Source organism: Oryza glaberrima, chromosome 2 (assembly GCF_000147395.1).
Source record: "Oryza glaberrima chromosome 2, OglaRS2, whole genome shotgun sequence".
NCBI lineage: Eukaryota > Viridiplantae > Streptophyta > Magnoliopsida > Poales > Poaceae > Oryza > Oryza glaberrima.
Genome location: NC_068327.1, coordinates 3,010,943 through 3,026,265, shown reverse-complemented (window position 1 = coordinate 3,026,265; position 15,323 = coordinate 3,010,943). Strand labels below are relative to the sequence as shown.

The 15,323-nt window shown below is 42.6% G+C and overlaps 2 protein-coding genes across 2 annotated transcripts; one reads left to right on the top strand and one right to left on the bottom strand.

The window, feature by feature from the left end:
• The first annotated feature begins 2,288 nt into the window (after positions 1 to 2,288).
• LOC127763694 (uncharacterized) lies at positions 2,289 to 7,409 on the top strand. Its single transcript, XM_052288473.1, has 10 exons — positions 2,289 to 3,199; positions 3,295 to 3,465; positions 4,770 to 4,917; positions 4,994 to 5,144; positions 5,237 to 5,356; positions 5,435 to 5,515; positions 5,600 to 5,798; positions 5,884 to 6,115; positions 6,195 to 6,376; positions 7,054 to 7,409. Exons 1-9 carry the CDS (start codon positions 2,942 to 2,944, stop codon positions 6,347 to 6,349), a joined length of 1,515 nt encoding a protein of 504 aa, XP_052144433.1. The 5' UTR covers positions 2,289 to 2,941; the 3' UTR covers positions 6,350 to 6,376; positions 7,054 to 7,409.
• Positions 7,410 to 10,994: 3,585 nt separating this feature from the next.
• Positions 10,995 to 15,220, bottom strand: LOC127763522 (uncharacterized). The gene is made up of 6 exons (XM_052288253.1): positions 14,915 to 15,220; positions 14,375 to 14,507; positions 14,030 to 14,133; positions 13,094 to 13,238; positions 12,866 to 13,006; positions 10,995 to 12,764 (listed from the first exon to the last, which is right to left on the bottom strand). The coding sequence occupies exons 1-6, from the start codon at positions 14,953 to 14,955 to the stop codon at positions 11,301 to 11,303; spliced, it is 2,028 nt and encodes a 675-aa protein (XP_052144213.1). The 5' UTR covers positions 14,956 to 15,220; the 3' UTR covers positions 10,995 to 11,300.
• Between the last annotated feature and the right edge of the window lie 103 nt (positions 15,221 to 15,323).

The window sequence follows — 15,323 nt, the reverse complement described above, 5'->3', positions numbered from 1 at the left end:
GACACGTATATTTATAGTCTACTGACCATTTCCGATTCGTTTACGGCTTACGGCATTTGGTAATTTCCGATTCGAACAACAGAAATCTTGGTCGTCCATCTACCGGGCTCGGACTTGTCTGCGGTTTTGAAATTTCATTTTGTTTATTTACCCCTGAATGGCTGAATCCCATCTCATATTCTCAACTTGTTCTCTTTGGCCTTGTTTAGATCTTATTTTAAAACTTTACACCTGTCATATCGAACGTTGGAACACCTATATAAAGTATTAAATATAGACTTAAAAAATAACTAATTACACATATTACGACTAATTTACGACATGAATCTTTTAAGCATAATTGCTCTATGATTTGACAATGTGGTGCTATAGTAAACATGTGCTAATAATGAATTAATTAGGCTTAATAAATTCGTCCCGTGATTTACTGACAGATTCTGTAAATAGTTTTTTTATTAGTGTCCGAACGCTCCATGTGACTCCTTATATAATATCCGATGTGATACGCTAAATCTTTCCACCCTGGATCTAGATATCCCCTTTATCTCGAAACAATACTAGTTTCATCAACTCACAAGGACATCGACGTGACCTTAAAAAATACGGAGCAGCAGTACAATTTAAGCCGGTGTAATTCAAAGTGCTAGTCGAATTTATGTTTGCGTGAAATTTGCATATGCAATTTGGGCTTTTAGTTTGTTGTCCAAACTAGTCCAGACTAAAAAAAAATCGTTCATATAATAAAGAGAAAATTCGATCTATAGCACAAGAAATAAAGCGGTACCAAAAAATAGCACAAAAAGTTTCCACTTTTGATCTATAGCATAGGCCACCGATTTTTCTTCGTCCCGTAGCACTTCTATCGCATTTTGAAGTAACGGCGTTAGATCGGTGTGGAGAAAATTTTCATCGGACACATTTGCCCTTCGTTCCCCACGTTCCCCACCATGTCTCCTCTTCCGCTCCCTCGTGGTCGGCGGCGCGGCGGCCATCGGCGTGCCGGGGGACTGCCTTGTCTCCCCGTCACCACCGAGCAAGCTGCGGCGCGCGCTCTTCAATGACGTGGATGCGTGGCTCGCCGTCGGAGAGGTGGACCTCGTCTAGCGCTTGGCACTGCTGATCCAGGGCGAGCCTCCAGCGCTGGCGGCCGCTTGACGACGAGGACGACGACGATGACGCGGGCGGCCCTAGCGTCGGCGTGGATGGATGTGGCCGCTGTACGCCGCTGCCGCCGCTGACGACGACAATGATGGTCGACTACTTCTCCTCCTCCATCTCCTCGTCCGGCGCCGACACGAGTGCGGGCGCGTTGCTGCCCGCGGGGCGGCGGCGTACGGGACGATAACGATGATGCCATTGTGGGCGGTGGCGGTTGAACAGATGATGATGATGATGGCGCCGGCGGCGGCGGAGTCCGTGGCGCACTTCGACTCCGCGCTCAGCTCGCTCGTGTCGTCTCTGCAGGGCGGTGGTGATGACTGATGAGATGGCGGCCATCGGCGCCTTATCGGCCGGCTCGGGAGCATCTGCAACCATGGTGGCGCTAGCGCCAACAACTCGTGCTATAGCACGCCATGAACGTGAGCCCGAAGCAGTCCAAGGTCGCTGACGTTGGAGATGATGGCGATGGCGACGCGGTGGCGGCTGAGGAGAAGCCAGAGCCAGCCAAAGACTACATCCATGTGAGGGCGAGGATGGGACAAGCCACCGATAGCCATAGCCTCGCCGAGATGGTCATTAATCACCTAATTAATCAACTAATTAATTAAATCCTAATTTTCTTTTTGCAAGTGCAGTACTCCCCAGATTAATCACAATGCGAGGCATTTTCCTAATTGCACGGCAGGCTCGGCGAAGAAGGGCAAATGAGTCTTTTTCCATGTCAACTCACATGTTTGGATGGCAAATGTGACGGGAGTGCTATGAATCGCAAGAAAATTGGTGCCCTGTGTCTTTGGTCGAAGTGAAAAATGTGTTGTGCTATTTTTTGGTACCGAGTTTTTTCTTGTGCTATGTATCGAATTTTCTCTATAATAAAACTAGATATCCACTTGGTTTGTTTCTTGTAAATTTATCATTACAAATTTTTTTTTCAAGAAACACAATCAAAAGAAAATGTCCATTTGGTCTATTACTTCAAAATTATCATTGTGTCACCGCAAAATAAAATTTTAAAAACACTGTCCAATTTTTGGCAAGAAACACAAACAAAGGAAAGCTTTGCATTTGGGCGCTGGGCATGTCAGCGTCCGGTTGCATTGCACCCACACCCACCGACCGAACCGCTCCTCCGCTTCTCCTGGAAGCGCGAGTCGTCGCCGTCTCTCCTCAGTCCTCGCCTCCCCTCCCCTCCCCTCTTCCCTCTCCGGCAAGGCAGCAACAGTGCTGCACCACCACCACCGCCACCGCGGCCTCTCCTCCTCCCCGCCGCGCCGCGCCACGCCGCCATGAACACCAACACTCAAACCGGCGGCGGCAACTCCGCCCCCCGCGATCTCCGCCGGCCGGCGAGATGGCGGCATGTACGCCCTACCCTCCCCGCCCCGTCGACCGATCCACCTGCTCCTCGCTCCAGGCCGCTCTGCTCCGCGTTTCTGATCCAGTTCCGGCGGCAAGCCGGAGCGGCAGCGCATGCGGCGGCCACCTCCACGGCGGAGGGCTCCGCCTCCGTTCTCGTTACGCCGGCGAGTAGCCCTGCTTTGGGCCGGCCCAACATTGGTAACGAGCCGAGCTGAGTCCAAGCCGAGCCGCTGTTTTTTTAAGCCTCGCGGGTGCCCGCCTCTGCTGTTCTTTCTCTCGCCCTCTGCTGCTGTTCCCTTCTCCTTTCTGACACGATCAAGAAACGATCAAGAAATCGGCTGCTCCCACTTCTCCTATCTGCGAGAAGAAATCAAGAAACCCTACAGAGGAGAGGATCGGGGGGAACAAGATTCCTGAAGCCATGAAACTGAGTCTCATTTCCGACGGCGACATCCCCGACAGCCAGGATGATCAAGGCTCCGGTGGAAGAGCGGATGGGCGACAGGTCCTAGAGAGAGGAGGAGGAGGAGGCAAGAGGAGAAGACGGGTTTTCTTGGAGGAGGAAGACGAGGAGGAGAATGCGATGAAAGTTGATGAAGAAGCCGTGATACTTTCCTGCGCGCGTGGAGGCCCTGCGGGCGTCTCGACGGCCAAAATTGATGGATGCATCGATAAACAGGTGCGTAGTATGGACCTATGCTTATGAAGCTGTGGCTTTTCCTTCTTTCATTGTGTGAACATGAAAAGCTTAAAGATGCAGTTCTGCATGCGCAGGATGGACAAGGCAGCAGCAAACAAAGAAAGAAGAGCTGCAGCACGGTTATGAAGCTACAATTTAGAGAAATCGGATTGCACTGCTCTTTGAGGACATGCGGCATCAGCAGATTCGTACCCACACCTTCAACATTCTCACATGAGGTCTTCTCCAAGATAAAGAACAATAAGGTAGATTATTGTGACTTTTAAGTTCTTGCAGACTAACATGTCTTTTCTGTTCATTTCATTTGTTTACTTGATGAAATTGCTATGCTAGATTATTCTGAGTTGTGCCCTCTTTTGAGTGAAAATAATTTGAGGTTTCCTTAGAAATTTTGATGAAGTTGGTACTAAACTTCCTTACCGTGTGCCTCTTCTCAAAGAATTAAGTCCGTGCATTGAGGACACAACAATCATCAGCTAAGCCTCGATATTTTTACGTTTTGTTAAAACAGTTGCATCCGATGAGAGAAGTTCTTCACTTTGTTGGCTTATGATTATTAATTGCTAGCACTGAATTCATGTCGCAACATGATTTTGTATGAACAAATCCGTAGTAAAAATTGGTAAGTTCTGTAGCTGTGTAGCATTACTCTTTTTTCCCCTGATATCATGTTTATATATCCTGTTTTGTATTTCCTCAACATATCATATTTTGTTCTCATTGTTCAACGGAATCAGGTATTCACGGTGCTCTACAGTCTTTGTTGTTTTATGTTGCAATTCTTTCATTCCATGGAGCCCTTGCTTTCAATGAAATCTGTCATGCATGAGAGACGCCCAGGGGTATTTTGGCTAGTTCCACAAGGTGGTGGGCTAGTTGGCCTAGGTTCGAAGCCTCACCCCTTCTATTTGTTTAATATTAAGTCATTCCCTAATATTCACGTTTTTTTTTTAAAAAAAAATCTGTCATGCATGTTATCTAAAAAGCTTCTTGCATGCTATGTAAATATGTGTCTTAGAGAATAGAACCATCATACAAGTATATACTAATTTCTCGATTATAGTGGAAGTGATCAATACTTATGTTCTATCGAAACTTTGTACACTCAGAACTTTCGCTCAGTCGACGTGATTTTGAGAAGTAATCCATGATCTCTTGCCTCCTGTTCTTAGGTAGCTCAAACATTCATACGATAAACATTGTTCTGCTCCAAGACTAGAAAATCTCTACCCATATTGGTATTATGCTTCTAGCTTGTCATCAAAACGTGAAGGCACTTCTTTAGTATGCTATGACCTATTTGAATTCGAATAAATTTGCATTATTTTTAAGGTGTTGTGTTCACTGAAAAAACAACATGTGGTTTGGCAACATACAAGTTAAATTTTATTTGAGTCCCTCCAGTCTGTTCGTGCTTGATCAGAGTTTCATGGTTATTATCTCTAGTTGTTCCCTGTTTTGTCTTCTAACCTTTTTTTCTTAACCTTTGTTGTGCTGTTCCTAGCTGAATAAACTGCAGATGAGTATAATTAACTGAAGTTTCTTGTAGGTCGTATTTGATATCTACAGATGTAAGGATGTCATTCGACACTTAGAGAGGCCTATCAGGAAGAGATCTGCAGTTCTGCAGATTCTTCCATTAAAAGATCTTGTTGCTGTAGTGTTATGCTCTGGTTTGAGCTTTTTACTCAGCAGAGGTAATTATTAGAATTTTGTAAATAAATTCGATGAAAAATGAAATTTGCTCAAACACTAATCTCTCTTTTGCTGCAGTAACTAATAAAATGATATCAATCCTCAACAGATATGACGATGAAATAATTGTCTCTATATTCTACAACAAGGAGGACAAATCCGTGATTACAACTTCTTCTCGTTTGTTCGATGGCTGCATGTCTCGTCAGGTCACATCAACCCCACTTGAGTAAGGAACCTGGAATCAGTTTCTGTGTACTAGTTGCCATTCGTGGTCTTACTGTGATATCTTCTAACCGTGATGTTGATTTGATTTCACAGGTGCATTAGGTCAAACAAGCAGAATAATGGTCAGCAGATTTTTGAATCAGAAAATATAAAATGGCCAGATAGTGTGGACTTTGATGCACCAAATGCAAGAGCATTGATACAACAACGCAGGTATATCATTTTTATCATGTAACTATAAACCTTGCAATGATAGCCAAACAAACATAATATTTGTTTTTTTTTCTGCAGCACCTACCGAGTTTTTGACTTAAAGGATTATTCTCTGCTGTATCAAATACCTGATGTGAATGTCCATCAAGTTGTTTTTAGGTACACCATTGTTTACTTCTTCTACTGTGTTCATTTGTGGATTTATTTTATTTTTTAATCCGAACTTTCTCCTTTTTTTCTTAGGCCATCATTGTTCCTTATAAAGCTGGAGCAGACACATAATGTCTATCCTTTCAGGATATTTTGTGCTCAGAACTTTGAAGAAACACACTCGTTTGTGCTTGTTGCTAGCTCAAAACGACCTGATATTCAACCTCTACATGACAAGATGATAATAAAGCAGAATTTTGCGAATGAGAATGGAAACCTCCAGATACTTGATGTAAGATATATTTAGTATTAATCACTTTGTTATTCATTTTGTTGTGCACTCCTGATCCTTTTCAATCTTCCATATTTTAATGTAGTTGCGTAGTTCAAAGATCACCGAGGTACCTATTGGGATATATGAGTTCCATGCACTGCATGGTAGAAACCTATTCTTGTCTTTCCAGAATAACTCAACAGAACTAAGAGATCTTCAAGGAGATATAGTGAGAAATTTTGAGGATCATGTACTAGATGAACTGAATTGCGTGGATGATAAGTTGTTCATAACAAAAGATGAGGATGTTATTATTTCTGGATGCAAGTCAGAAGGTAAAGATATAAATATCAACTGAGATCTGCTACACTGTCAAACAGATGATTTAACAAGAATATTCATTTTCACTTTCAGGTATCGGAGCGGTGCATATAAGCTCCATAGAAAGTGGAAAATGCATTACAGACATCAATACCAAGGTTATTGTTTCTGCATTGTCATATAATCCTGAGTTGAATGAGATTTACATTGGGACGGCAAAGGGGAAGGTGCAAGTATGGAGTGCCTGATTCTACACGTTTTTAACCATGTCAATGGTAAATGCATTTTCTTCAACAGTTCATTTTTAATATTTGTACTTTTTTATTCTCTTAAACTTGTTTACCATTTCAAAAATTAATTGCAGCTTCTCCTTAGTTTGGTGTCTAATCGTGATGTACTTGTGTTGGAGGGTTCTGATAATTTCGTTGATCACTCAATTGTCATTTATGTTGTTTTTAATCTTTCTCTTGTACAGTTTCATTACTAAAGTGTTGACCTATTAGACAAGGCAAATTTATGTGCAACCCAAAAATGAAAGGAAACCACCCTACACTTTTTCTTTTTATCTGACACTTCAGCATCCATGCCTTGATACAATCTATTGGCTATACTAGAGCTACTTTATTTAGATCAGGTTTGTTGTCAATTTCATAAGTACTGTATTTCATTAATATAAATTATACAAAAGTCACGAGTAGTTATAGTCAAAGTAACATTTTGGAGAATCATGAAAAGGCAAACTGCTGTGTAAAAAGAATGGGGTATCTGTAGTTTGGTCATTGCATCTCTTTTAAGGTATTATAAGTACCACAGTCAATGATTAAACAATTCATAACTTAGGCAGCCTCATATTTGTTGATGCTCCTGCCACTATTTTTAGTACATCATACCATTTTTAGTACATCATAGATTCATAGGAGTATCTTGTTAAGTTGTTTCTGTGTACTTGCAGGCACTGGCAGATCTTGACATTCTACCACATCAGATACCGCAGAAGTTGAAAAGCCCCAATAAAGATAGCTGATCCTGATTGAAAACTTTCTGAATTTGCACGATCGTATCCATGTAAAACTTCAAAAAATGAAATGGATGGCGCTTATTGAGTTGTAGTCCTGATTGAAAACTTTCTGAATTTCTCCACGATCGTATCCATGTAAAACTTCAAACAATGAAATGGATGGCGCTTATTGAGTTGTAGTCGTCCGGTAGCGTTGTTTCTGCTTTGTTCATTCATCAATATTGGGATATTCAGATTTTTGAGGCAGTTTACCTCATCAGATTTTGAAGAACCGTGTTGAACTTTGAGGCAAAAACTTTATAACATTCATATACTACGGTGCCAAAACTTAATTATGCAGCATTGTGCAACTATCCATAATTCGGTGCTCGGCCTGCGAGCCATCTCGTTCCAAAAAGAAATGATCTTGGCCGTGATAATCAGATACTGTATAATCTTTTCCTGTTCGAAAAATACGACAAGGGGTTTCTAGTTTGGATTGGTTTGGGTTTAGATTATATTCTGAATTCTAATCCTGATGATTCCTGAACCGTTTATAAACTGACTACTGACTCAACTTGATAATGGAACTGAAGTGAATTGGTGAAACATATCATCACCACACCAACAGTAAAAAACATTACCATCATAAGCTGATAGAGCAGTCCAAAACCATTAAAAAGAGAGGTCGTGCAAAAAAAAAAATCATCATACGCCATCATATTTGTGGTCTAAAACATCCTAGGATACCTCATATATGTAAGTAATTAACTGCTACTCTCTACTATTAATAATCTAAAAAGTGAGTTGAAACATCTCATGTCTGTTCTAGAGCAGTTTCAAGCTGCTGCTAACTACTCTCGCCATCCCATAAAAAACAATGTATTGGATGTGACATATTCTAATATACATCCTAGTAGATGTGACATATCCGGCAGATTAAGTTTTTGGAACAAAGTGAGTAAGATAATAAGCGTCTAAAGAATTAATTATCCAGGGTTCATTTTTTGCTACTTTTCTTGAGACCGGCGCCTCCAAGTGCGCCCTTCTGCGCCGCCTTGGCCCTCAGCTCCTTCAGGGCCTTCTCCTCCTCTTTCTTCTTCTTCATGTTTTCCAGATCGGTCTGTACAACACATTATGGTCATCAACCATAATTGATCATCAATAATGCTAGTTTCAGTTTCTCAAATTCAAATATATTTTCAAGATGCAATCAATCGAGCGATGTGAAAAATACGATTTGAATGTGTGATACCTCGTCGTACTCCTTCTTGGCGGCCTTGGGCGCCTTGAGAGGCTTCTGCTTCCCACCGTTCTTGAATCCCCCCGACGACGACATGGCCGGACTCCGGAGGTATCGGCTGATTCCGGGACCGGAGAGCTCGCCGGCGATGGAGAAGAAGCTCTCGATGTATGGATGGATCGATCTCTCGCTGTTTCTTCGACCTGACGGCAAAGGCGATCTGTCTAGTTTTAAAGCGGCGGCGTACGTAGCAGAGGTATATATATGGATATCGAGGGATAATAATCGAAGAGGATTCGTAGTTGATACGTAGTCGTATCGGATTAGGCCGTAATTGGGCCGGGCCGGATGTGTCACAGGCAGGTGGGCCTATGGCCTGCAGCTCTTCATGGTGTGCCGTAGCTAACTGGGCCGTACCGGTATGTCATTATCGGCCTTAGTTTATCGGTAGGAATAAATCTACTTTACTTCCCCCATCTCTTACCCTTATCGAAACGCCTCTCTCAACCGTAAAACCGGGTATAATGCATCCCTATCTTTTAAAAATCGGAGCGAATCAACTCCTTAGATGTGGGTCTTGCCTGTTAACTCAACGAGTCACCCATGGTCAACCGTCCACGTCAGAAAAAAAAAACTACTTACGAAACCACCCAAGAAGTCTATTTGTACTGGTTTTTAAAAACAGGGAAGGCGTTATACTTGGTTTTACGGTTGATGGAGGTGATTTAATCATGAGGAAGAGATGAGGGAGGTAAATCAGGACTTATTTCTTACAGTTTGAGTCTTTCAGAGTTCAGAGATCACAAGAAGAACAGGTTTTTTTTGGACCGGGTGAAGAAACTGAGAGAATGTTGAAGATGAAAGCTATTAGACGCCTCTTGTTGTCATCGCCGCCTCCTCATGATGTTCCGTGATTAATCCTCCAATTCGATGTCTCCGATGATGCACATATCGATCTATATATAAACCCTTCAGAAAACACCTCGAATTAGTCTCTCACATGCGTTTTCATCCATCAAACGAGTGTATTTCATGGTGAGTTAATCACTTAAATCTATGAGTTTTGCCCTTATTTTATCGCGTTTATCGTGTACTTTCTTCGTTTTTTCTCCGTTTCAAGTTATAAAACTTTCTAACATTGTTAATATTCATATAGATATTTAAACTATAATTGTTTTTAGATTTATTAACATCTATGAATAATGCTAGAAAATCCTATAACCTGAGACGGAGGTACTCCTTCCGTTTCATAATGTAAGATTTTCTAACATTGCACACATACATATAGATGTTAATAAATCTAAACATATACGTCTAAATGAATGTGGGTAACGCTAAAAAATTTTACGCTGTGAAAGGGAGGAAGTAGTAGTTTTTATGGTGGTTTTAAATCTATACTTACATGCGTGAAGGGTCTCCTGCCGCTGTTCCTCCGAGCGGTAGCCAGGATGGCGGCGTGCCTGGCGAGCCGGCCGGCGGCGACGGCGGCGGCCGCCACCGTCCTGTACCACGGCGGGGCGCTGCCCAGGAGCCCCCGGCTGCAACGGCTGGTCTGCCACGAGCTGCTCGACGGCGGCGGCGGCGGCGGCGACAACTACATCCTGCATTTCGCCGTCGCTGTGATGAGGTCCTTGGGCTGAGCTGAGCTCATCTGAACTTTTTCTAGCTTAGCTTGGCCTGAGAAATACAGTTGGTTTACAAAACGTGAAAAACCGTTGGTTGTCGGTTCGTGAAAACAGATCGGTTTTAACCGGTTTTTGTATGGCGTTGACCCAAAAGTCTCGTAGTTTTCAGTCAGTTTTTAGTTAATCGGTGAGGAGCGTTTTTCACCTTTCCGTAAACATGCCACTTACCTCATGCCATTCTTTTTGCGAAACAAATGAGAATTTAACAACAGAAAAAAGGTGCAGAATTTCATCAATCCCATGCCTTTTTTCTTTCTTCGATTAAGTTTAAAGAATTTCTTTAGTAGTATTGATTGACTAATAGGAAGCTCTCTGAAAAAAGGAAGAAAAGAAATAAGGCAGCTGATGATTGGAAATCCAGAAGAACGTGCATAGAAATATAGAATTAGCATTGTTCAGTTGTGGTCATATGTAGCTGTCGGCGTCGGCAGCGTCAAAGTGCAGCAACGGCCACATGGCCTTCCTTGGTGACTCAAGTTCAACAAACAATATGTGCAGGATACCATCATGTTCATATACTCCTATGTATGATCATATCATGTCACATGATGGTACTGCTGATGATCTAGTATGCTTGAAGAAAACATTGGAATCTGCTCAGTTCTAGATTTTTCAGTGCTCAGACAAAGTTGATATCCTTTGCAGTTGGCTCTTTATACTAGTATCAATATTAAAATCCTGCAAGAGACAGCTTCTTTTGTTTCCAGCCCAACATCAGGTATGCATCAGCATCAGACAGTTGAGCCAAACTGTATTTATAAGGTTCAGGATCACAGCTGGTCACAGCCTCCAGATGCAGGAACTCCTCAGGTTCCAAAGCCAAAGATCCAAGAAATGCTCTGGCTCATGTGCCAGCATAGATCTCAAAGACAACAATTTTATCACACCATATCTGCATCTAACAGTTCATCTCCAGCAAAAAGAAAAGGTTGGAAACTTGAAATGCATACAAACTCACATGCTAGCACTAGCAGAAAGAATCATCACTTATCATTATAGCCTCATCAATGGCATCTATACAAGATTGTTTCACTTTCAAATATGAGCACAACAAAGGACCACACCCAAACCAATATTGTATGGTATTCCTAAATATTGCCATTTAATTTGGTACTATTCTATCTAGGCATATAGCACTGCAAGCAAGATTACCACCACCAGGAGAGATCCCCTGATTCCTGTGACCACCACTGACATTGAAAGTTGCTTTGAGAGAAGTTCATGAAAGAACACAACCTGCTGAAGCCTGAATACAGTTTTGTGGCAGCTCATAGTCATTCCTTCCTCAGAGCACTGATCCGAGCAGCTAGTTCGTCGAAATCCGGCATGCTAGGGTGTACAATCCCCCTGGACTTGTCTGGCTGCATTGAAATGGACCGAGCAGGAGCCTTAGGCTTCACACCCAGGTTGCCAGAGTCTGAAGGGAGAGATACAGTTCTTTCTGGAGGATGTTGGGGTGCCACTTCTCTGTTAGACCGTTCTCCGACTCCATCAGCAGGCTGATCAGCTCGAGGTCGAGGGGTCCTTGATTTTGTTCTTGTTTTATGCTCTTCCCTATCAATGCCTTTCTTGCTGTAGTGCATCAGAAGCTTATCCATCACCCTTTCCTCATCATCACGGCCTCCGCTGCGTGGGTGAGCACTCCTACTCCTATGTTTCCGATGAGAACTAGGTGCTCGGGGCAAAAGATTGCCAAAATCAATCGCACTGTTAGTCTCATCCTCATCAGACTCGTAGTCATTGCCACTTGCTGATCCACCCTGCCTGCTTCCATGTTTTCTTCGTTCACTCATTCTCTTAAAGTGTCTCGCATTATTGACAGCATCATCATCTGGGGGCAGCATATAGCCAACTCTCTGGTCATAATCATCATCTGAACCATTTCTTCTGCTTGAATGCCTTCGTCGGCCACCAGGAGTTTGGCTTGTCATCTTTGCCTCATCATCATAGCGATCACCATGTGTAGGTGGCTTTGCACTTTTCCTTCTGACAGAAACGGGCTGAAGGGTATTATCATCAGCCAGTCCATCTCTCTGGTGACCAATTTCCCCAGTGCCAGCATGCTTGTAATCATCAACAGCTTGATTTGTAGAGTTTGGTTTGACATAAGGTGGACGCATGTTAACTGCCTTCTCTGGCATTTTCTGCCTGTCTTGCACAGACTGCCCATACTCATCACTTGCTTTGTAGGGCTTAGAATAAGGAGGAGCTTTGTTCAGTGTTTTACCATCCAAAGAACTAGCTGGCTCAATTCCTTGCTTTTCTAGGCCCAGAGTTTTAAGCCCCAAGTCGGCATGTCCCCAATTGTGATCAAGGCCACCAGCCATGCGCGATCGATGGACATGGTAGCCTTTCCCATCAGACTTTTCAGCAACATCTTCCTTGGGTTCTGCGTATGGAGGAGCTGACTTGTCTGCATTCCTCAGTTCCCTCTGGTGGTGACTATGTTTTTTGTGGTCTTTCTTTAACTCCTGATCATTAATTTGCTTCAAGTCCGAAGGAGGCACATCATAAGGTATATCTGAGCGGTTCTTCCTGCTTTTCTCCCCAACCTGACCAATGGCATCAGGGATGACATGAATATCTTTAGGCTTTACCGGCATCTCCTGCTTCCTCTCATGGACTTCAGGTGTCACTTTAGATTTTCTTTCATGCACAGCATGCCTATCCACCTTAAGTTCATTGCGTGCTGATGCTTCAACTTCTACACGCTTAAAAGAACTCTTGTTTTGAAGATCCTGCAGGGGGGAAAAATCAATTCAGCATACAAGTAAACCTACATATATTTAGGATGGAATGCATGTAATGATGTGATTCAGTAAGTTCACTAAAATTTTACATGTTTATTTTGAGGTACACCAGATATCTTTCGCTCCAGTGCCTTGGCATTAAATGGGACCGAGAATTCTTCAGCTATGCTTTGCATCACTTGCAACTTCTCTTCATTAGTAAATGACTTGTTCTGAAGCTTCTGAACAAACTGGCCACATAAAGGTTGAGTTAATCAACATTGGTGTGATACGAGTGAGCAACTCAAAACACATCAACAAGGACAGTATTTAAGCACCTCAGAGCTAACAAAAGGCTCGACAAAACTCCCGTATCTCTCCGTGAACATATGTCTGAGGTCGCACAGTTCAGGCAACTCAGGAAATCTAGCAGTGGCAAAAATTAGAGTTGACACAGCTTCCAAGGCTTCCTGAGGACATTCACTGTAAATGGGCCACCAGAGTTAGTGATCAAAGATCAATTGCAGCAGAACAAAAGTTGTATATTAAACGATTGCAACAAGAGCTGTATCCAACTTTGTAAACATGCACCTACTCAATTGCTACTGTCACCATAAACAAGTTTGTTTCAGTGTAGTATGGCATGCCAGGACACTTTGATATATACATATCAAGACATTGTTAAAGAGAAACCAACGACAGCCGATCCCATTTCCCGAATACTTTGTGATCTCTTAAGATTAAGGTACTTAAACAAATCAAAATCATCAACAAGCTATGAGCAGCTCTGCAGTTTCCAGATCCTGTAAGTCTAGGAGAACAACATAACGGACAACTGCAGACAATATAAATCAATAGCAAAGATTAGGTTTGCTTAGCCTTGAGCCCCTTGACTGAACTTATGTTGTGTTTTCTATATTTAGGTGGAATATACATGACAACTGGAGTTTGCCATGTCATGAGAATAATTGATTAAAAGAATCAATCTATGCCAATGCACTAAAAGCAAGAAATGAACCATTCCCATAAGCCAGGAACCAACACGGCTAATTAAATAGAAAATCTATATGCAATCATACTTGGGTTCAAACTTCAACAGCTCATATAGATATATCAGAGCAAGAAAATATAATTATGTGTGTGTGGCAGTGGTCAACTAAAATATAAGACATCATACACTGCGATGAGAAATTAACATAAACTTGGAACGCCATGTCTCAACTCTCAGTATTGTTTCAGTTGTCTTGATATATAACAATAAAAATCAAACATACTTCTGTTTCTGCAGGTTGTTGAGCTGCTTCACTATGTACTCGCAGTACTGCTCGATCATATCATAGCAGGATGCTTGGTTCATCTCAACAATCAGTGCCTCCATCTGCAGCCCATTAAAATAAACAGCAGAAATCAGCAGCATACTTCTACAACCCTACAAGGGGCTCTCATCAAGGATTCTTCAGTACAAAGCACCAATTTTTAACTGCACCGACACCTGTTGTGCTAACAACTGAAAAGAAAAACAACTCCAACTTTGCCCATCCAATTTGCACCAAGCTAGTAAATCTTTCTTCAAGAACACTAATCAATGCAAGCTGAGGCTTAGGGTTGGCAGGCTGTACCCGTCCAAAGGCGTGCGATTCAAGGCGATTGCCGATGAGGTCGGCGACGTCCTTCTTCATGAACTTGACCATCGCTTGCTTCTTCCGCCGCACCAGATCCAGCCTGGTCCGGGTGCACTTGATTGCGTGCTTGCTGCATCACAAATAATTACAAATCAAGAAATTAGAACAAGAAAAAAAATCCCAAGAAATTAAACTAATCCAATCCAAAGGAAAAAGGGGAGTTCAAGAGTCCAAGAAAGAATCCTCAGGCATGCAGATGTGGGTTGGAGTAGAACCAATCAAATTCAAAATTCAAGCAACTGAAGAGCCAACCCCCTGATGCAACAACCCATCAAGCGAGCAAATGCAGTTTCTTAATCCCAAAAAATCCGGACCATTTAAACTAAACTACGCAGCTTGAAAAAGTTAAACAACAAATCGACAGCAAAGAACTCCAATAAATCGATTTTGGACTCCACAAGAACAGCAAGGGGAACTTCAAGAACTGCTAAACCTGAAATCCCAAGAACCACTAATCAGCTTGAAACATTTCTTTACCATTTGTTGTAGAACTTGGAGTTGAGCAGGCTGTCGAACATCTTCGTTCCCTTGTCCTTCTCCTTCTCCTCCTCTCTCCCGTGCTTCTTTCTCCTCCCCTTTCTTCTCCCCCTCTCTCTGCTTTAACTAGTGGCAGAGGAGGAGATGGGAGGCAGAGAAAAGCCAAAGCTTAATGGTGGCGTCAAAGCATGAGAAAAGATGAGAAAAGGAGATGAATTTGGGAGGAGAGAGAGAGAGAGAGAGGAGAGAGAGAGATTGTGGGGTGGAGGAGTGGAGGAAGTGGAGGTAGTAGTGAAGGAAGAAATCAAACAATATGAGCTGTTGCTGAGGAGAGGCCAGGTGGCCAGGTGTCTCCTCCTGTTGCAGAAAAGGGGGAAAAAGATTGGATTTTTAGTGATGGAAAAAATGA

Coding starts and splice junctions, on each gene's coding strand:
- LOC127763694 (XM_052288473.1), top strand. CDS start 2,942: ATGAAACTGAGTCTCATTTCCGACGGCGACATCCCCGACAGCCAGGAT. Junction 5,799..5,883: donor GAAACCTCCAGATACTTGAT/GTAAGATATATT, acceptor ATTTTAATGTAG/TTGCGTAGTTCAAAGATCAC. Junction 6,116..6,194: donor TTCTGGATGCAAGTCAGAAG/GTAAAGATATAA, acceptor TTTCACTTTCAG/GTATCGGAGCGGTGCATATA.
- LOC127763522 (XM_052288253.1), bottom strand. CDS start 14,955: ATGTTCGACAGCCTGCTCAACTCCAAGTTCTACAACAAATG. Junction 14,508..14,914: donor TCCAAGTTCTACAACAAATG/GTAAAGAAATGT, acceptor TTTGTGATGCAG/CAAGCACGCAATCAAGTGCA. Junction 13,239..14,029: donor AACAACCTGCAGAAACAGAA/GTATGTTTGATT, acceptor GCCCATTTACAG/TGAATGTCCTCAGGAAGCCT.